Source organism: Equus przewalskii, chromosome 7 (genome assembly GCF_037783145.1).
Source record: "Equus przewalskii isolate Varuska chromosome 7, EquPr2, whole genome shotgun sequence".
In the NCBI taxonomy this organism is placed as follows: domain Eukaryota; kingdom Metazoa; phylum Chordata; class Mammalia; order Perissodactyla; family Equidae; genus Equus; species Equus przewalskii.
Window position 1 is genome coordinate 35,682,365 of NC_091837.1, and position 18,818 is coordinate 35,701,182.

Genomic DNA, 18,818 nt, shown 5'->3' on the forward strand with positions numbered 1-18,818 from the left:
CATAAGGCAAATATGGCAAATTAAAAAATTGTTGGATCCAGGTGGTAAGAATATGGGTATTCATGTATAGTTTTCAAATTTTCAGAAGAAAGAGTTGGAGGGGGAATAAAATCGTTGGATGAGTTTAAAGACTCCTTCCAGCTGTGAGGTTCTGAGCATCTGCTGAACCCCAAGCAGTTTGAAAGCAGCTTTAAGATTTTATTTCTCCTTTTTCTCCCCAAAGCCCCCCGGTACATAGTTGTATATATTTTTTTTAGTTATGGGTCCTTCTAGGTGTGGCACGTGGGACACTGCCTCAGCGTGGCCTGATGAGCAGTGCCATGACCACACCCAGGATCCGAACCAGCAAAACCCTGGGCCACCAAAGCAGAGCGCGCAAACTTAACCACTCAGCCACGGGGCCAGCCCTTGAAAGCAGCTTTTTATTTTTATAAATGTTTAATCACTCAGCAAATATTAAAGGCCTTCTGTGTGGCTAGGCACTGGAATAGTGTTGAATCACGATTTCTCTAGCAAAGTACAGGTCCTACCAAACATTTTCTTAAGCACTTAATTTTGGAGGGGAAAGGGGAATATGATATGGGTTAGTCATTTTCTCTTAGTTTTATCTTGCTTATTCTGATTTGACTGTCTTTTGATTAATCCTAGGGTGCAGTTAGGCGTATGAGCGTGTATGTATGTGTTTTAATTGCATTTGTTATTTTAAATAACACAACCCTTCCTTGAGGTTAGAATTTTACATAGGTACACAGTGTATAAAATATAAAGCTGCTCTGGTTGAATTGGGGATTAGAGGGTCAGGATCATTAAAATACATGTGTCAAAAATAAATTTTTTTACCTTTTCCTTCAAAAATTAAGTGAACTTTGAAACAGTGAATTTCACCTGGGAAAGAAAGAAGATATCACTAGCGTATTACATCTATAGGTTAGGGATAGATATTAGGCATCTACTTTTAAGCTACTATGACTGCTGGTGCTAATTACTATTTGTTGTTCGCTGTTCACTCTTTTCTTCAAGGAGATAGCATTTGTTGAGCATGTGCCATGGCACTGTTCTATTTTATGTATTTTCTCATTTAATCCTCAAAAACACTGAAGTAGATTTACAAATGAAGAAACGAACTTAGGGAGGCTGAGTAACTCGTCTAAGATTACTGTCTAGTAAGTGTTAGAGCCAGGACTCATGCAGAACTGTTTCACTTCAGAGCACTACTCTGTATTGCCTCTTCATCTGCAGCTCTTACTGCATACTGCATTTAGCAGTGTACACTATACATAGGAGTTACTCAGTTGCTGCTACCTTGGTAACTAACTTATCAGCTGAGAGAGACAAACAGTAAGTTTGATATTAGGAATTTACATAGGTTTCAATAGTAGGAGGTAATCTTAATATGATATGACTTTTTGTTTTTTCTAGGAGGATCTGACACCTAAGGATATTGAAGAAATTATTGATGCACTCAAGGCTGGCACAATTCCAAAACCTGGGCCAAGGTATGCTTTTATTTCTAGATAATAAAATTTAATGGCTTAACCTAAATTAAACTAAACTTAATTTTTAAAATTTTATACTGTAAGTTCACAGGAGTTGTCAGGAGCCTTGGATAGTATCTCGACCAACTTGTCATCTAAAGCAAGAATATTTTTTTTCCTTCTAAAACCCTTCAGATAATCATTTTGTATCTACTTGAATATTTATAGAGAAGGGACAGTTACTACAAATAGAAATCTATTCCATTGTTTAAAAGTTCATACTGCCAGAAGATTGATCGAAAGTCTGTCTCCCTCTAATTTCTGCCTGAAGGTCCAATGCTGACCTTTGAACCAACAGAAGATACTTTTCATACCTCTTCCAAATGATAGCTCCTCAGGTAACTTGAAATATCGATCTTGTCTTCCTCCTATCTTCAGATGTAATATCTACAGTTGTCATTGTTTTTCCTTACATGACAGTTTTGGTCTCCCTCCTCTGTAGGGCTTCTAGTTAGCTAATGACTTTCTTAATGTGATACTTAAACAAATCCTAGTATCTGAGGTATACAGAGCAGTGCAGAGCATTGTGAGACTGTCTCCTTTGCTTTGGACATTATGCCTGTAATAATGCGGCCTAATTACATCAACTCTCACTTCAGATACATTACATCAGTAATTGCACTTACAGTCAGTCAGAATGCCTAGATCTTTTTCGGCTTAAACACTGTTTATACAGTTTGCTCCCATCGTGCAGTTGTGTTATACTAACTGCTTTTCTTTCAATTATGAACCTGAACTTTTGCTGCTAAACAAACTCCTATTCCAAATCTAAGTGTTCACATTCGCAAAATCCTCTCTTAATACTAGCAACTATTTGCATGGTTTTATAGTTATAATCCCTTTGTATTTTTTTCTGCTCATGTCATGTAAAAATTTCCTTCTCTCAACATATTTGTAGGTTTTAATGGCCATATAGTATTCTAATGTATTAAAAGAACTATGGTGTGTCCTTTGTTCTTCTGTTTAAAAATATATTTTTCTACTTTTTGTTATAAGTAACAATTCCCTGAAGTTGAATTATTAGGTCCTAGGGTATGAGTGGTGCTGTAGTCTGCACTTTAGAAGTATTCACTCATTGTTCTGGCAGGCTAATAAGTCTACCTAATAAGAAAAACAGATCAACTCAAGATAAGTTTAGTAAAGGCAAGCTGGCCCCTACTGACTATTACTTTCCTTTCTAAGAAACATGCTTCTTTTAACACTTGAATTTGCTTAAAGAAGTTTGACATTCTCTTCCTAGTTCCTCACTTTCTTGGGCTACACTTAACATTTTTAGGGGTAATTTCCATTGTGAAGAATCATTCTCCTTTATGGAGGCTACTGAAGTGAAACCTTTTGTTATTTAACATCACAATATCTTTCTCAGCCACTGGTCCTTTTCCTTACTTAACCTTGCTTTAAATGTAGCCTCCCTCGCCCACCCCCCCCACCCCCCCACCGACAAAGTCCATAATATTTTCCACAAACTTCACTTGCTTTTTTAGGACTCAGATCTTTTAAAATAAGTTTATGCTATTCTTGTATTTGTTCTTAAACCCATAACTTTCAACTTTTGGGTAGAAAAATAAAGCAGCGTTAGGGTTTAGAGAATGGGGGTAAATTTAGTCAGGAGAGGACTCGCTGAGGTAATCTTTGAGCCATTACCTGAATGATAAAGCCCAAAGGAACCACATAAAGAACTGGACGAATGATGTTCCAGGGAGGGGAAAGAAGATGTATTAAGGTCCTGGATGAAAAATAAGATGACAGTATGGTTGCAGTGAGGTGATCAAGGAGGAAAGTGGTGGAAGTGGTCAGAGATGTAGGTAGGGGCCCAGAAAAGTAATTTGGGTTGAATCCTAAATATAATAAAGAGCTGTTGTTGGAATGTTTTTTCAGTAGGGAATGATACGAGTGATCTTGTTAAAATTCTCGTCCTAATTGCTGTGTTGAGAACTGTTTAAACTTAGCGCATGTTGTGAGGCAGAGGGATCATGAGTGGTTTCTAGCTTTTTGGTCTGAGCACCTCAGTAGTTCATTTAACTAAAATGGAGAGGATTGGGGTAGAGCAAGTTTTGGGGAAAAAGGTCACTTTGTTTTGGACATGTTAAGTTTGAGATGCCTACTAAAGATCCATGATAGTTGCTGAAAGGTAGATATGAGCCTGAAATTTAGGGAATAGATTATGGCTGGAAATATGAATTGAGGATTCATCAGTTATTATAGATGGTATTTAAAGCTGTAAGTCTTGAGAGGTTATCAGGGGTGAAATTAGAGTTTGTTGTTGTTTTTAATATAGGAGATTCTATAACATCATTGTATTTTAACATTAATAAACAGGAACTAAGTACCACACACAGTTAAGTATTTCAGAATCTGGGGCCAGCCCTGTGGCCGAGTGGTTAAGTTCACGTGCTCCAGCTTCGGTGGCCCAGGGTTTCGCTGGTTCGGATCCTGGGCACAGACATGGCAGCACTCATCAGGCCATGCCGAGGCGGCATCCCACATGCCACAACCAGAAGGACCCACAACTAAAAATATACAACTACGTACTGGGGGGGGGGGGGGCTTTGGGGAGAAAAAGGAAAAATAAAATCTTTAAAAAAAAACAAACGTATTTCAGCATCTAATAATAATAAAGATGTTGCTTATCAGTAATTGTAAATAGTTCTTCACTGGGATTTTTTTGACAGTGTTCTAGATTTGAGCCAAAGACTTTAGATTATTAGTTTCTGAACCTCTTTTTATTTCCTACTTATCACCTTTTACTTAAAAAGCAGAGATAAATCTACTTATTTTTCAATAATTGCAAAGCATCCACCAATGATGTGTGTAAAGATTGTGTTTTGACATGGTATAATAGTAGAATGTCTTCCCACATTTGAAAACAATAACTTTCTCTCCTTCCCCAAGTTAATTTCTTGGATGTAAAGGATAATGAGAGAGACTGATGATAGTAACAACCACACTGTAGTTATAGTTATTTAAAATTAACTGACACTGGCTAATTCCTTTTTATTAGTATTTTTATAATAATGCTCTTTGCTCACACATTTGAAAGAGGTGCTCATCGTTAGTCTTTGAGTAATGAGAGCAATTAAACCGGTGCAATAGTGACTGATTACTGAGTACCACTATCAGGTCTACCCTGGCCAAAATTAGTAAAAGATTGATGTCTCTATGTGGTTCAAAACTGCTTTTTTATTATTTTTTGTAAACAATGGCTAGAAAGAAAATAGTTGTGTGCTTTGTGCGATTGTTCTTATTTTCAATTAAAGTATTGAAAACTTCTAAACCTGCTTGCAAATTACTAATTACTAGGTTTTTTTTTAGTATGGATTAGCAAAAACTAATTTTAAATCCAATTTGAATTCTTCATATTTAGTTTTATAAAGATATCTTAAATTTTGCAGAATTCTGTCGAGTGCAGATAATATCTGAAATTTAAAAAATATATAAGTAGGCTACAAAATATATATACAAAAAATACAGGTGGTTGCTGTTGGATAACTAGACAATAAAGTCACTTTTGGTTTTTTATATTAAAAATAGGGGCAGAGGGGGATATATCTTAGCAATATGAAAAAGATAAGCACTCAACTTTCATAAAGTACTTTTTTAAGCCATAAAAAATATACAGAGCCAACCCTGATGGCCTAGTGGTTAAAATTCAGTGCTCACTACTTGGGCGGCCTGGGTTCACTTCCTGGTCACAGAACCACACCACTTGTCTGTCACTTGCCACACTGTGGTGGTGGCTCATGTAGAAGAACTAGAACAACTTACAACTAGGATATACAACTATGTACTGGGGGATTAGGGAGGAAAAAAAAGAGGAACTTTGGCAACAGATGTTACCTCAGGGCAAATCTTTCCCTGCAAAAAAAAAAAAAAAATACAGCAAGGCCAATTTTTCTAGAATGCAAATGAGTTAAAGTAATGAATGTACAAATAGTGTTGCAATGGCTGAAAAAACAGGTTTACCTTTTGAATTGTAATGAAGAGAGCAAAGTAATTAATGGATGGCATTTTAAGCATAATGTATCAGGGAAATAGTTTTTGCGTTTTATTCAGTGACAACCTGACTGTAAATTGTGGTTGTCAATGGATAAGGCCAGATCACTGCCTCTCTGGAGTGTTCTGTGACTTGTATACAGATAAAAGGAGTAGATCAAAGAAAGTTTGTGGCCTTTACTGGGGGATTTTACAGCCTTTATAATATTTTAATGCAGGCAGACTTAACAGACCACTGGAAGTATGTCATGGGACTGTAATTTCATGGAACAAACTTTAGGAAACTGGACCAGATTATTCTTCAAATTACTTTCTTATATAAAATTCCATAATCCTGTGAAGAGCTCAGGCAGTGTACATGATTAATTCTCCCATTTATTGTCCCAGAAACTTCAGTTTTTATAATCTTCCTAAATTGGTACTTTCTCTTGCTAAAGAGGGTAGCTGAGCTTAAACCACAAGAGGGAACCTAGTAAAGGAGGAGAAGAAAGGTTCTCCAAAATAAATTCATTTCATTGGCAGTTAAAGAGCAGCAGGAGTACCTGTGTTACCAGGTAACATAAAAAAAATTACAGGGGCCAGCCTGGTGGCACAGTAGTAAAGTTCGTGTGCTGTGCTTCAGTGGCATGGGGTTTGCAGATTCAGATTCTGGGCACAAACCTACACACTGCTCATCAAGCCATGCTGTGCAGTGTCCCACGTACAAAATAGAGGAAGATTGGCACAGATGTTAGCTCAGGGACAATCTTCTTCAAGCAACAAGAGGAAGATGGGCAGTGGATGATAGCTCAGGCCAGTCTTCCTCACCAACAGCAACAAAAACAAACCAAAACAACAAAGCCAGAGCCAAATACTTGTTTTTTATTAAAGTTAAATCATTTGGCCACTTACCCTACATTAGTTTTAGGCTCTGACAGATAGTACACAGTGATTGCTTTTTGACCTGGTTTTCATAGTGAACCTAACTACAAATATATTAACTAATTTCTGGCTTTGTAGGCATTCTTTGTTACAATATGCTACTTAGTTACTTGCATTATATAATGTAATAGCTTGAAAGATGTTATAAATGATTATGTTGTGTCATTTTCCTGTCCCCTCAACAAAAAATTATTTCCTAGGGCTCTAAAAACACTTATAAGATTGATGACGTAATGTGAAGGACAAAGCCAGAGGGAGTAAAAAGATACAAATTGAACAAACTCTTCAGCTAAAATTTGTGGTAGGAACAAGGTAAATGAACAAAGCCAGGGAATAGGAGTAGGTGCTGAGCTGGGCTCTAATGACAGAGGTCAGACAGGGCAGAGGTTGAGCGATTACCTGGCAACGTATGTGTGGGGGTGAAAAAAAGACAGGTTCTTCTACTTCTCTGCTGCCTCTCTTCATAGATTCCTACATAAGGACCTGTTCTTGTTTTCTTTTCTTTGAGGTTGTGGTAGCCACCCAGATCTGGAACCTGTTTTTGAAAAAGTAATACTACTAATATAGCCTTTAAAAACATAAATAAAAATAGATTTTGTCTTCACTGCTTCTAAGGGACATCCTCCCAAATCTTCAGATTTCTCAAGGAATCTAATTTCTGTTTTTCCAAGTATAGTGTGTAAGTGTGTATGTATTCCCTTCTGTTCACTGTGACAGTGAATCTCAATCTAAATAAAATTCAAATATAAGAAGAATAAATGTAGTGCTTTAGTTTATGAAGACATGATTTTAAAAATGTCCTCTGGGGGTTGGGTTATTTTGCCATAGTTCTTAACTCTGTTCCTTGGGCAGATGCTGAATTCTCCAAGCCTTGGTTTCTGTATCTGTAAAATAAGGCCAGAATTACTTGTCTGATGGCATTGTTGTAAAGAGTAAATGAGCTAATAATTTTATACACTGCTCAATAAATGGGAACCAGTATTAGTGTTATTTTTTATAATTTGCATATTTATGGTGAATTTTGGTATGTCAGTTTTCATACTTATCTTTAGGATGAGAAAATTTTGCAGTAGTTGAAATGTTTGGATTAAATAATCTATGCTAGTTCTTGGGGGAAAAAAAGGGCTGTTGTGAGGTAACAATTACAATTTTTTTTAAGTAAAGATTTATAAATGTTAATCATTAATAGTCAATTTAATGTTACTTGCTTTTCTTTTTAGGAGTGGACGTTTCTCTTGTGAGCCAGCTGGGGGTCTTACCTCTTTGACTGAACCACCCAAAGGACCTGGCTTTGGTTTGCAAGCAGGCCTTTAATTTATATTCATCTGTAAATATGTCACTGGAGAAATAAAATATGAATCTCCTATCTCCATAAGTGTTTTATATTTGTTCATTTTGATCTATGAACATCTTGGTGGTAACCTAGCAACTTGCAGCTGTAAGTACCATGTCAAAACTTAAGAGCACCATTTTAAAGTCTTCTGTCTATGGCTAACAATGAAGACATGACTCCATAATCTAGTTAACAGTTACTGCAACATCATTTATTCTCAACTGCCAGATGACTTTTTTCAATATTAGGTTATTGTGAGGTAAAAATTTTGTCAAATTTCAAATACATTTTGCTTTCCCATCTTTACGCATAGCCAAGTCCTAAGTTAACATGTTCTTTCTGTCAATCTGATTTATGTCAGTACCCCTTGAAACATTTTTATATTTACAGCACATAATTTGTTCAACTGGTAAGTGACACCTTAAGCAGACTGTAGGTATAAGGAGGATAAGGTAGTTATCTCTAGAAGTACTGCTTATCATTTTTAAAGAAGGAATATACAAAATATTTTGACATCCTTGGCTATTCTGATAGTGCAAGTATACAAAAATTAATTGGGTGAAGAAATTGGAAGTACAATCTGAGTTGGAAAGATCAGTAGATATGCAAAATATACTCTTCGGTTGAATGCATGTTACTACTTAGAAGGATAAAACCTTTTGCATATTATATCCAGTTCAAGAAACTAGCTATAGTACATTAGTTTTGTAAGTTGAAAAAAAATTAATAGCCAGCTTTAATGGCGGGATAAATCTAAACTAATCCATTTGTTTCAGGATTTCTCAAAGTCACTGTTTGGCCTTGTTCTTGTGACAGACTAATCACTAGTAATCATGATGCTTAAAAACATGATTATTTTTAAGAATGTCTTTAAAAATTTGTTTTTGTTTTTACGTGAGAAGGTAAACAATAACACTAATTTTAAAAGTGATACAAAAAGTTAACACAATGAAAATGCCTCCCTTCTACTCTAGAGCCCTCGACCTTCTTCCCATAAGCAACTACTTTTACAGTTATTTTTATCCCTTTTTAAAAAGTCTGTACATTTTGACTGTCTTCTCTTTGTTAACCCATTAAGCCTTTTATTTAAAATCATGAAAAAACACAGGTATTCCTTTAAATTAATGCTTCTGTTGTCTTTTGTAAAAATGCTTTACACTTTGACATAAAAAAATTCTTTTTTAAATAGAAATAAAGGGAGGTTTCAAATACTGGGTGAAAAAACAAAGTCATGTATTAAGGATGTGCACTGGTTGTCAGTTTTTATGTCATATCTTAGAAGTAGAAAATTAATTTTAGGTCATTATAATTATAGGCAACTTATACCATTATCAAAACATATTCTATATTTCTTAGATCATACCTTACGTTGTACTGCAGTGGTATACATTAGGATTTTGAGTTGTCTTGCTTAATTTTTTTGCCCATTCTTTTTGAAAATCCTGTCAATTTTACCACAAGAGCACTGATTTTAATGATAGTTTCCCAGCTTTTAAAAACAGCTGGCAGGTAAAATTTCATTACAGTAATCTAAGATGGTTCCAAAATGTATATGAACACGCTGATTAAAATTTCCTTGCCAGTTTTCGGGAGCTGAAATGACAGATCCCAGCCTATTTCTCAAACCAGTAGGGAGAGGCAGTATTATGTGTTTACCACCAGTTTTCTCCCTCGTTTCCTCTTCTCAGTTCCTAATTCTAGACTGTTTTTAAAAAGAGGGTATTTGAGGAGGAAATTTGCTTATTGCTGTTTAATGGCAACAGTAAACTAACAAACAATTCAACTTTTCATTCTCCCTACTGGCAAAGGATCTAATACCTGGGGTTTTTTTGTTTCTTTTTGGAGCAGCTACTGAAAGTTCCTAGGGAAAGCTACTGATTGCTCAGAATTGCTTGCTGTAACTGGATGGAACCACTGCTTAAGAAAATCCTACAGCACATAATAAAGTACTAAGAGTATTCACTGCAAAGACATTACATCTGTATAGACTAAGTCATATGATAAGCTATGATCTGAGATTGTATTTTTCATTTTTTACATTCACCTTCCTGAAATATGGCAGGATTTTTTGAATTATCTGATTTAACTTGACAGTGTAGCAAAGCATAATAGTAGTTGATGCTAAAGGTGTGAAAAATAAGCTGGAAAGAAAAGTTTTGCAGAATGGCATCTACTTCAGATATCAAATATACACGTTTTTAAGTGTTTATTAGTAATAACCTTAAATATGATAAAACTTAACTTTGGCTAAGAGTGATATTTAATGCTTGGGGTCCTTGACCTTCTAGTACTATTTTTTTTTAACTTTTTTTTTTTGAGGAAGATCAGCCTTGAGCTAACATCTGCTGCCAATCCTCCTCTGTTTGCTGAGGAAGACTAGCCCTGAGCTAACCTCCGTGCCAGTCTTCCTGTATTTTATACGTGGGATGCCTATCACAGCATGGCTTTTTGCCAAGCGGTGCCATGTCCGCACCCGGGATCCGAACCGGCTAACCCCGGGCTGCCGAGAAGCAGAATGTGTGAACTTAACCACTGCACCATAGGGCTGGCCCCCTAGTACTATTTAAAAAACATATTTTACCCACTTGCTGAAAATGGATTCCAGGACTTGAGCCAACAAAAGACAAGGTTATACAATTAAAAGCCTTAGCAGCTTACTAGTCAACTAGCTTGTGGATATAAACTAGTTTTCTTCAGTCTTCTTTTGAGACCTCTATCCATAAAATCTACAATAAGAATTAATTTCTTGATTCATACTTCTAGCTTCACATTGCAAAGGAAAATGAGCTCCTCTTGCCTTCATAAGTTTCATTTGGATCTTTCAAATAACAAATTGTGGCTGATTTATAATTTGCCACAAATGATCTTGGAAGGCAGGTATACTAACCACTATACCACCAACGCTACCACATAGAATCTTAATAGGAGCTTCATTTAAAAAACTTTTTGCAACTTGATGAATTCTACAATGAACTTTTAACAGGCAGTATCCTATTGAGCGTGGTCAATACAGTGCCCTCGATCACAACTGCCTTATGAGTCTTTCATGTATTCAGTGATTTTAAGTAGTAACAAGGTTGTGGATATAGCTGTTGACATAAATTATTTCAGAAAATCCAAGATTAGCTACCTTTCAACTTTGAAGTGAGGCGCTAAACTCCTATAGAAAGAGCTACTGCCATCAATACTAACTGACCTCCTCCCTGTGACAGTGAGTTAAATGGGAACCAACTCAATGACTTGAAGAGATGTCAGAATGTGTTAAATTTTTAGTGGATTTCTTTTTTTCTTTATATTTCATGCCATAAATATCCAAATTAAATATAACTATTCCAACTCTAGCCACAAGGTGCTCTCTCACTATTCACACAACCTAATGTTTTATAGGTGGGAGAAATCGGTAAACTAGGAAAGGAAAAAAAGTGATCTTTAATGAAGTTTATGCTTTATATAGTAACCTGTTGGGATTTAGCGTTCTCTGCCAACTCTGAAATGTCACGTCATCTACTGTGGTGAGTGACAAATTTGTAACTGCATTCATTGTCACAAATGAGTGCTGTAATTTAGAGGCTTCAACTAACAATGAGGGAGACGATCGTTTCCCTTCAATTATGTAACCCCTTTGGTAGTCGAATAAGGACATGTACAAACTGTTGCATATTAACCTCGATGTAAATTAAAAGCATCCAGCAAAAAGGCAGAGTACCGCAGCTGGAAGGTCGAGAGAGTCAGTTTTCCTCAACACACTCTTCTGCAGTACCTGAGCAGTTCCCTCTGAAACACTACCTCGGATGCGGAAAATGCACTTAAATTTCTCTAAAAAGGTCATGCGAAGTGTGAATGAAAGAGGGCGTACTGTGGCGTCCGTGCCGTCCCCACGGCAGCTGCCCGTTAACGTGCTTTCGGGACGGGTCCCCGGGCCCCGCCTGGCGCAGCCGAGGGCGGGCGCCGCGACCCTTCCCGGGGCGCGTCCGGGTCCCCGGGCTCCGGCGCAGGTGCCGCCCGCCGGGGCGCAGGCGCACTGCGGCGCCGACACCGCGCCCCCGCCCGCGCCTCTCCGACGCGCCGGGGCAGCCGGCCGCGGCCGCAAGCTCGGGGGAAGGCCGCCTCTGCCTCAAGCCTAGCTCGCAGCACCGTTCCACCGGTGCCGAGCTCACGAACTCGTCCACCCACCCCTGTAAAAATAACATGCGAATACCCTATGTAGAGTCTCTCTTCATTGCCGCCGCCGCCGCCGCCGCCATTTCCAGAAGTTTCCAGTCACATCCACCGCCACGGTCGCCGCAGAAAGTGACTGCAGAGCCCCCTGGCCCGGCAGCGGCAGCGGTGCTTCCTGGCTGCTCCCTCGCTCAGCCTTTGGCTCCCCCTCCCTTCTCGGGCTGCGGACGCGAAGGGGAGGCGGTGAGACTCGGGGGGGTAGAGAGGGTAGAGCACCGAGGGAGGAGTTCCGGCCCGCACCCCCGCCGCCTCCACTTGGTACGTCCCGACGCCCCGCCCCGCGGCTGGGGAAGCTTCCCGTAGAGCTGAAAGAGCGGCGGGCGCCGGGGGCGGGGCGGTCACGCCGCCCGTCCCGTGCCCGCCGAGTCACGTGCCCGCGCCACAGCCAATCGCCAGGCGGCGCTGCCTGGGAGCGAGGAGGCTGTGGTGAGAGACGGACCAGACCGGAGATGTTTTCAAGCCCGGCCTCGGCGGCGTTCGTGGCGGTTGCAGCGGCGACGAAGACAACGACAGCGACGGCAACGCTGAGGCACTCGTTCAGGGGGTAAACCCTCCTGCGCCGGCCGTGCCGCGGGTCCGTGCGGGCGAGGGGGGCGTGGCGACAGGCGAGGAGGAAGGAGGGCGCGGTTTCGAGCCCCGTCCCCGGCGCCTGGGAGGAGACCCCTCGGTTCCGCGCCGCTCGCGTCCTCCCTCCCCAGAGCAAGGTAGGGGACGCGCCCTGCCCGCCCCGCCCCGCGCCGCCCGCTGGCCCGCCCGCCCGCGGCCCCGCCGGCCCGGGGGTGACAGGCGCTCGTGGCCCCGGCGCGGGCCCGCCCGCCGCCGCCGCCGGCCTCCAGGAGCCCCGAGGAGCCGCGGCGCCGCCGCAGCTGCCCGCGGGGCGGGGGGCGGGCGGGGCGGGGGACTCGGCGGGCCGGGCCGCCGCCGCCTCCCGGAACATGGCGGGGCCGGGAGGAGCGTGTGCGTGCGAGTGTGCGCGGCCCGAGAGGGCGCCGCCGGCATGCCGCGCCGGGCCCGGCGGGCGGGGCGGACGGGGGCCGGCGGCCGGGGAGGGGGCGCGGGCAGCGGGGAGCCGCCGCCCGCGTCGTCGAGGAGGGAGGGCGCCCGCGCCGCGGTGCTGTCCCGGCGGCCGCCGGCCGGTGCCTCCGCGGGCGGCCGGCGAGCGCCGGTTCGGGTGACGTGCGCAGAGCCTGGGAGCCGTCAGGTCCTCTGCTCGCTTTGAGGGCACTGTGGTGTGTGACGCATCCTCGAGGATCCCAAAGCGCTGGAGAAACGGTGGTACAAAGAGGTTACGGAAGCCCGGCTGACAGCTGTTTTGATAGTAACAGTAAGAACAGTTCGCGGTGGGAAGTTAACACTGTTGCAGCAGTTGAAGGCGTAGGGCACGTTTTAAGCAGTGTGGTGGTCGGGATGGTCCTTTCCAGTGGACGCCCGCGGCTGAAGCGCGAACGCGGGTCAAGTGGGTTGCAGATCTAGTGATTGTCACGTTTCGGAATTAGCTCTAATCCTCAAGTTGAAACGAACCTGTGTTCTCAGTCATCGGTTCCCTTTTAATTTTGAGACGGCTCATGTGAATTATAGAGGAAGGCGAACTAGTAAAATAGGTATTTTAAAATAAATTGACTTTATGAAAAACATGCTCAAGTAGGTTGTTAAAAATCTTGGGCACTCATCTGTTTCAGTTTCTTCAATCGTTGTACAAAGGCTTTCCTGGAGATTAGCTCAGAACTGGCAGAACATATGCTCTATTGGTGCCAAGTGGCTTAAAAACAAAATGAGATAGTGTCGAACACTGTAAGATCGAGTCGTAAGTGTTAATTGGTATTCGTGGAAAGAAAAGAGTAAAAGGCAGGATGCCTTTAATATCCTTAATCGTTATAGTTTCCATAGTTGTTAGAATGGTTTTGTGAACAGCCGGAGCTGGGAAAATGGAAATCTCTTGGTGTGTATTCCGTGAAGAATATTTGAGGAAGAGTAGAGAAAACAAAAATATTCACATGAGGAAAGAACTTAGTAGGTGAAAATATGTTGTGCGGTCTCTGGTTTTAGTTCTTTAATATCAGGAAGAGGGGGAAAAGCTTGAGTTTTGTTTGGAGAGGACTGCCGAATCAGTGGAATGAATTTAAAAGGAAGATGTTTTTATCAGAATGCTTATATGTTACTTTTTTTTAAATAGAAGTTGTTGAAAAATGTGACTGATACTCTTCTGATGTAGATTGGAGAAATGGTAGTCAATAGGGATATTTGGAAAACACTCCTTTGGAAAGAGGTTTTTATTCTCAAGAAGATTCAATTTCTTGGTATTAGTTGACTAGTTTTCTATAAACCATTCTTATGTTTTAAGAGCCTTATTTGAGTCTAAAAAAAGAATGATTAGTGAGAGTAATCATTTCCATCATAGTCCATAAGAGGTTTGGGCCGCTTTCTATATATAAGCTTGATAATGCTGAAGCAACATCTGTCAGATAAGCATGAAGAATTTGTCCAGTAATTGCAATAGGTTGCTTAAGAGCTATTGACGCTACTTTCTGACATGGAACTTGTTGCTAAAACTAACATCAGTATGTGTTTCTAAAATGCCTGTACTCTGTAGTAAAGAGCACAGTCTTGGAGATTTATCCTTAGAACTGGAAGGGACCTCAAAATTTCTAATCCATTTCCCTCATGTTACAGATGAAAATATAAAGGCCTGGAAAGGTGAAATGATTTACTGAAGTTTGCACAGCTAGTTAAAACAGTCTGTGGTTTGGGCCTAAAGATTTCTATGAAGATACTAATTTGCCTCTTTCTTTAAGAAGTAGCTTTATGGAGTAGTGGAGAGAACATTGAAATGTGAGAGGGCCTGGGTTTAAATTCTTGATTTGTCATTTCCTAACTGTGGTTTTTGACAAATCACGTTAACTCCCAGAACCTTGCTTTCTTAATCTACAAAGAATAATTTTCCTACATATTTTACAGGGTTGTGGAATGGAATAAATGTGATTACATATAGAAAGCACATTGAATACTACAGACTTTTATACATATAAAAAGTGGTAATATTATTTTTAAAGTAGATACAGTTCTTATTCTGTAACAAGGTGTCTAGATCCCTAGGTTTTTGCTTAGTCTTAGCTTTATTGTTTTCAGCACCTGCTGATTATAGCTCCCTGTAGATGCATTTTCTGATCCCCACTTAGTTCTAATCTTAGTAAAGCCTCTTATGAACATTTTAAATATTGCAGTTGTTAGAGCCAGACTTTCTTTGGAGCATATGAAGTTTCTTCATATAGCATTTGAAAACATTATCTTATACACTCATGCATGCATAATTTATCTGTTTCATTAACAGACAGTGGCTTTTTAAAAGTAATAGTGAAAGTATCTTAATTGCAATGTTAATTTGTTGCTAGTTTTTAGAAATGGCAATAACAGGAGATAATTTCCTGTATAAACTCAGCTTTGAATAGTTCATCTTAAGGTTATCTTGTAGATTTAAAATACATTGAAGTGTTAAGGCAGCGTGTGTTGACTTTTGCTGCTGTTTGAAGACCTTTTCTTCTAGCGCTTTGAATTGGTAGTACTGGAAACCAATATATCAGTATTGTATTGCGTAGATTATTTGTAACCTTGAAGCTAAAGATTATGACAAACATTTGTTGAGCACTTAGAATATGCATGTATCTGCTTCAAAGTTTTAAGTGAAATATTTCAGATAATTTTCACAGCAACCTTGTGAAACAGATGCTATTATTATTCTAACATATGGCTGAGGAAAATGGGGCTTTGAATGGTTATATGATGTGTAGATAGATATTCATAGACCTAAAAAAGTGACGGACTCTGTTGTCCCCATTCTTAACCATTTCTCAGTGCTCTGCCTCTCATTAATAAGTGTGTTTAGTTGATTTTGAAATGTTTTAAGGCAATGTTTCTTAAGTTTATACTTTGTGAAAAATGTTTGGGGGCCAACTATTCCACCTTCTGTGTTGGTCAAAAAACAAAAAGAAAATACCTTATGAGAATCATGGAAGATAGGCTGGCAAGCCTTTCTATGAGATGCTGATATAGTTGGGTTTTTTTCCTGTTAATTGTCAGAAGCAAATTATTCTCACCAGTTACAGGAGGACTACAGTTGTTAACATTGTAAGAGGCTGTTCTAACAAACTCCATCTTGATATTGATGTTATTGTTCTAAAGAAACATACCTTAATCAGAGTGAATGAACAGAAAAGATAACTTACCAAACTCACTTAGGCCTTTTGTATGAACGAATAGATCCAGCAATAGTAAATTTAAGTTTATCCAGCTTAGAAGATAGCATCCAAGACTGGGTTTTCTGATTAGTGAGACCCTCTAAAATTCTAAGAAGTTCAACTTCAAACTTAACTTCTTAGAAAATTAAGTTTAAACACAGAAGTGCTTCCAAATTGAGACAAGTAGAAGAGGTAAATTACAAAGTTGCAAGTTATAAGGTGGAAATCGTTTCTTTTTCTTTGGCATTTAAAAATTGTCTTTTTTGGCCAATCTTTTAACATTATTTATTGCACTAAAATTGTTTCAAAATATGTAGTAGTTTGCTTTTCTGGTTATCAGTTTGTATTTGGGTCATAATTAAAGGAAAAGTCACAAGTATTAGTGATAAATATCTTATTTTTAAACTACCTTACTGCTTGAAAGAGTTGTGAGAGAGCCCTGCAGCTTCTCAGATTTCAGATTGTTCTTCCTTCTGCGTAAGGGTTTTGTCCGCATTCTGACATCTAAGAGAGTACAAAAACCGTGCATGTGTGGCTTTCTCTTCCTAGAAATAGCTGTATTGACGGGATAAAAGATGATAGTACGTTAAAAATTATGATGCTTTGTAGTTCATGAAGTAATTTTTGCATCTGATCTCTTTTGAATTTCACAGTGACTCTGAGTTGGTAAAATCGTGGCTAATCGAATGATATTGAATCTTAGATAGGATCCAGGTTAAAATTCTCTGGAGTAATGCTAGACTCCTTTGAAATTCACTTATGAAAGAGAAGCATTAGCTTCTAAAGGACAAGGAAAGAAACACATGTACTTTTATTCTCTTCCATCAAAACCACATTGTACACAGCTTTCTTTCTATTCTTTTCTACCACTTCTGAAACTTAAGCAGGGTAGAAGTCAATACTAAAAACGTTCTTTACACCACTTTACTAATTAGTGGTGATTTTAATGATGTTAAAGACGGTTAGGTGAGAAAATTAAACTTTTACACAATGGTGCCAGCCCCATGGCCGAGTGGTTAAATTCACTCCCTCTGCTGTGGCGGCCCAGGGTTTCACCAGTTTGAATGCTGGGCGCGGACCTGGCACCGCTCATCAGGCCATGCTGAGGTGGCATCCCATATGCCACAACTAGAAGAACCCACAACTAAGAATATACAACTATGTACTGGGGGGCTTTGGGGAGAAAAAGGAAAAAAATAAAATCTTTAAAAAAAAAAAAGTTTTTACGCAATGTTTCCTACTGTAATTTGCACAAAAATATTATAACTAGAAATAAAGCCTTGGCTTGCATTCCAGTGTTCTATATGAAAGTCTTGCAACCTCTGAGTTAAAGTAAGTCCTTTTTACCAGAATTTGATTTTGACTATTTGGAAGTTTCTTGGTGATCAATTAAGAGAACTTCTTTAGGTACTGTTAGATGCTTTCGTATATGTTATCTTAATATGTGATGAGAGTAGATATCTTACATATCTAGTTATGAAAATACTTCTAAAAGTTGTCACTGGAATGTCTCCAACACTAGATGTGGTTATTCAAGAACTAACTTCGAAATTTGTTATTTAAATGTAATTCTATTACTTGGAGAGAGATTTTTTCTTAACATCAACCCAATTCATTCATAGATTTATAGTTGAGGTGATCACCCGTTAGTGGTTATTCAATCTTCAGAGCTTATCCCTTGTCTTCCAGGATCCATAAAAACATCCCTAGAATGAAGATGCGTGTTCTCTTTAAGCTGCAGTTGAACAGGACAAAAAATACCTCTTTACCAAGTTTGTTTGTCCTCACGTTATTGAAAGTAAATAGGAATGTTTGACAGCAGATTGGCTTACTGGTTCTTCATTTCCTTTGTCCTTTCCCACTTCGCCGTTCCTCCTCCTCTTTCAGGCGATAGTGCTCTCTTGCTTTGCAAACACCCAGTAAAAATAAATCTGTACCTATCTGTTGTTGGTCAACAATTTAAATTTGTGTTATTAAATTTAAATTACATTACCACTTTCATTTTACATTTTAAGGCTTTTATCTTTTATTGTGGTTATGAATGTATTTGATTTTAGCTACAGGAATTTGGATCATGGGCTAATACACGGGCAAATAATCATTTGCATTTTCTCTTCTGTGAATTGATACATGTTATCCTTTGGCCATTTTTCTCTCTTCTTTGTTGCTTCTTATTCAAAACTTGTGGGAGTGGCCAATCAAAAATTTAAACAATTTTTAAACCATTTTTATTAGGGTTTTTAGATTTCAAAAGTAATATATGCTTATTGTTAAAATAAAAATTATATAATAAAAGGGTTAATAGTTCTCCAGCCTCCCCTTATGGATATTCTTTTATATTAGAGATTATTAATCTGTGTGTTATATGTTATAAATGTTTTTCCTAATCATTTATTTTCTGAATTAAAACTTTTTTGTTGTTGTTGTTGAGGAAGATTCTCCCTGAACTAACATCTGTTACCAATCCTCCTCTTTTTGCTTGAGGAAGATTGTCACTGAGCTAACATCTGTGCCAGTGTTCCTCTGTTTTGTATGTGGGACACGGTCACAGCATGGCTTGCTGGAGTGGTGTGTAGGTCCATGACC

The 18,818-nt window shown here is 39.3% G+C and overlaps 2 protein-coding genes across 14 annotated transcripts in view; both read left to right on the forward strand.

The window, feature by feature from the left end:
• The window catches only part of NDUFV2 (NADH:ubiquinone oxidoreductase core subunit V2), a 33,177-nt gene extending 25,356 nt beyond the window's left edge, over positions 1-7,821 (forward strand). The window contains exons 7-8 of the mRNA XM_008525062.2: positions 1,420-1,496; positions 7,670-7,821. Of these exons, the coding sequence (XP_008523284.1) occupies positions 1,420-1,496; positions 7,670-7,763 (171 nt within the window). The 3' untranslated portion in view covers positions 7,764-7,821. The remainder of the gene's footprint in view (positions 1-1,419; positions 1,497-7,669) is intronic.
• Positions 7,822-12,287: 4,466 nt separating this feature from the next.
• Positions 12,288-18,818, forward strand: part of ANKRD12 (ankyrin repeat domain 12) — a 137,660-nt gene continuing 131,129 nt past the window's right edge. For 3 of the 13 annotated variants that reach the window (XM_070627428.1, XM_070627437.1, XM_070627432.1), the window contains exon 1: positions 12,404-12,544. The gene's annotated coding sequence lies outside the window, so the exon portion shown is untranslated. Of the gene's footprint in view, positions 12,705-13,063; positions 13,325-18,818 lie in introns of those variants that run through there. The other 10 variants (XM_070627439.1, XM_070627435.1, XM_070627436.1 and 7 more) reach the window with 7 other exon arrangements.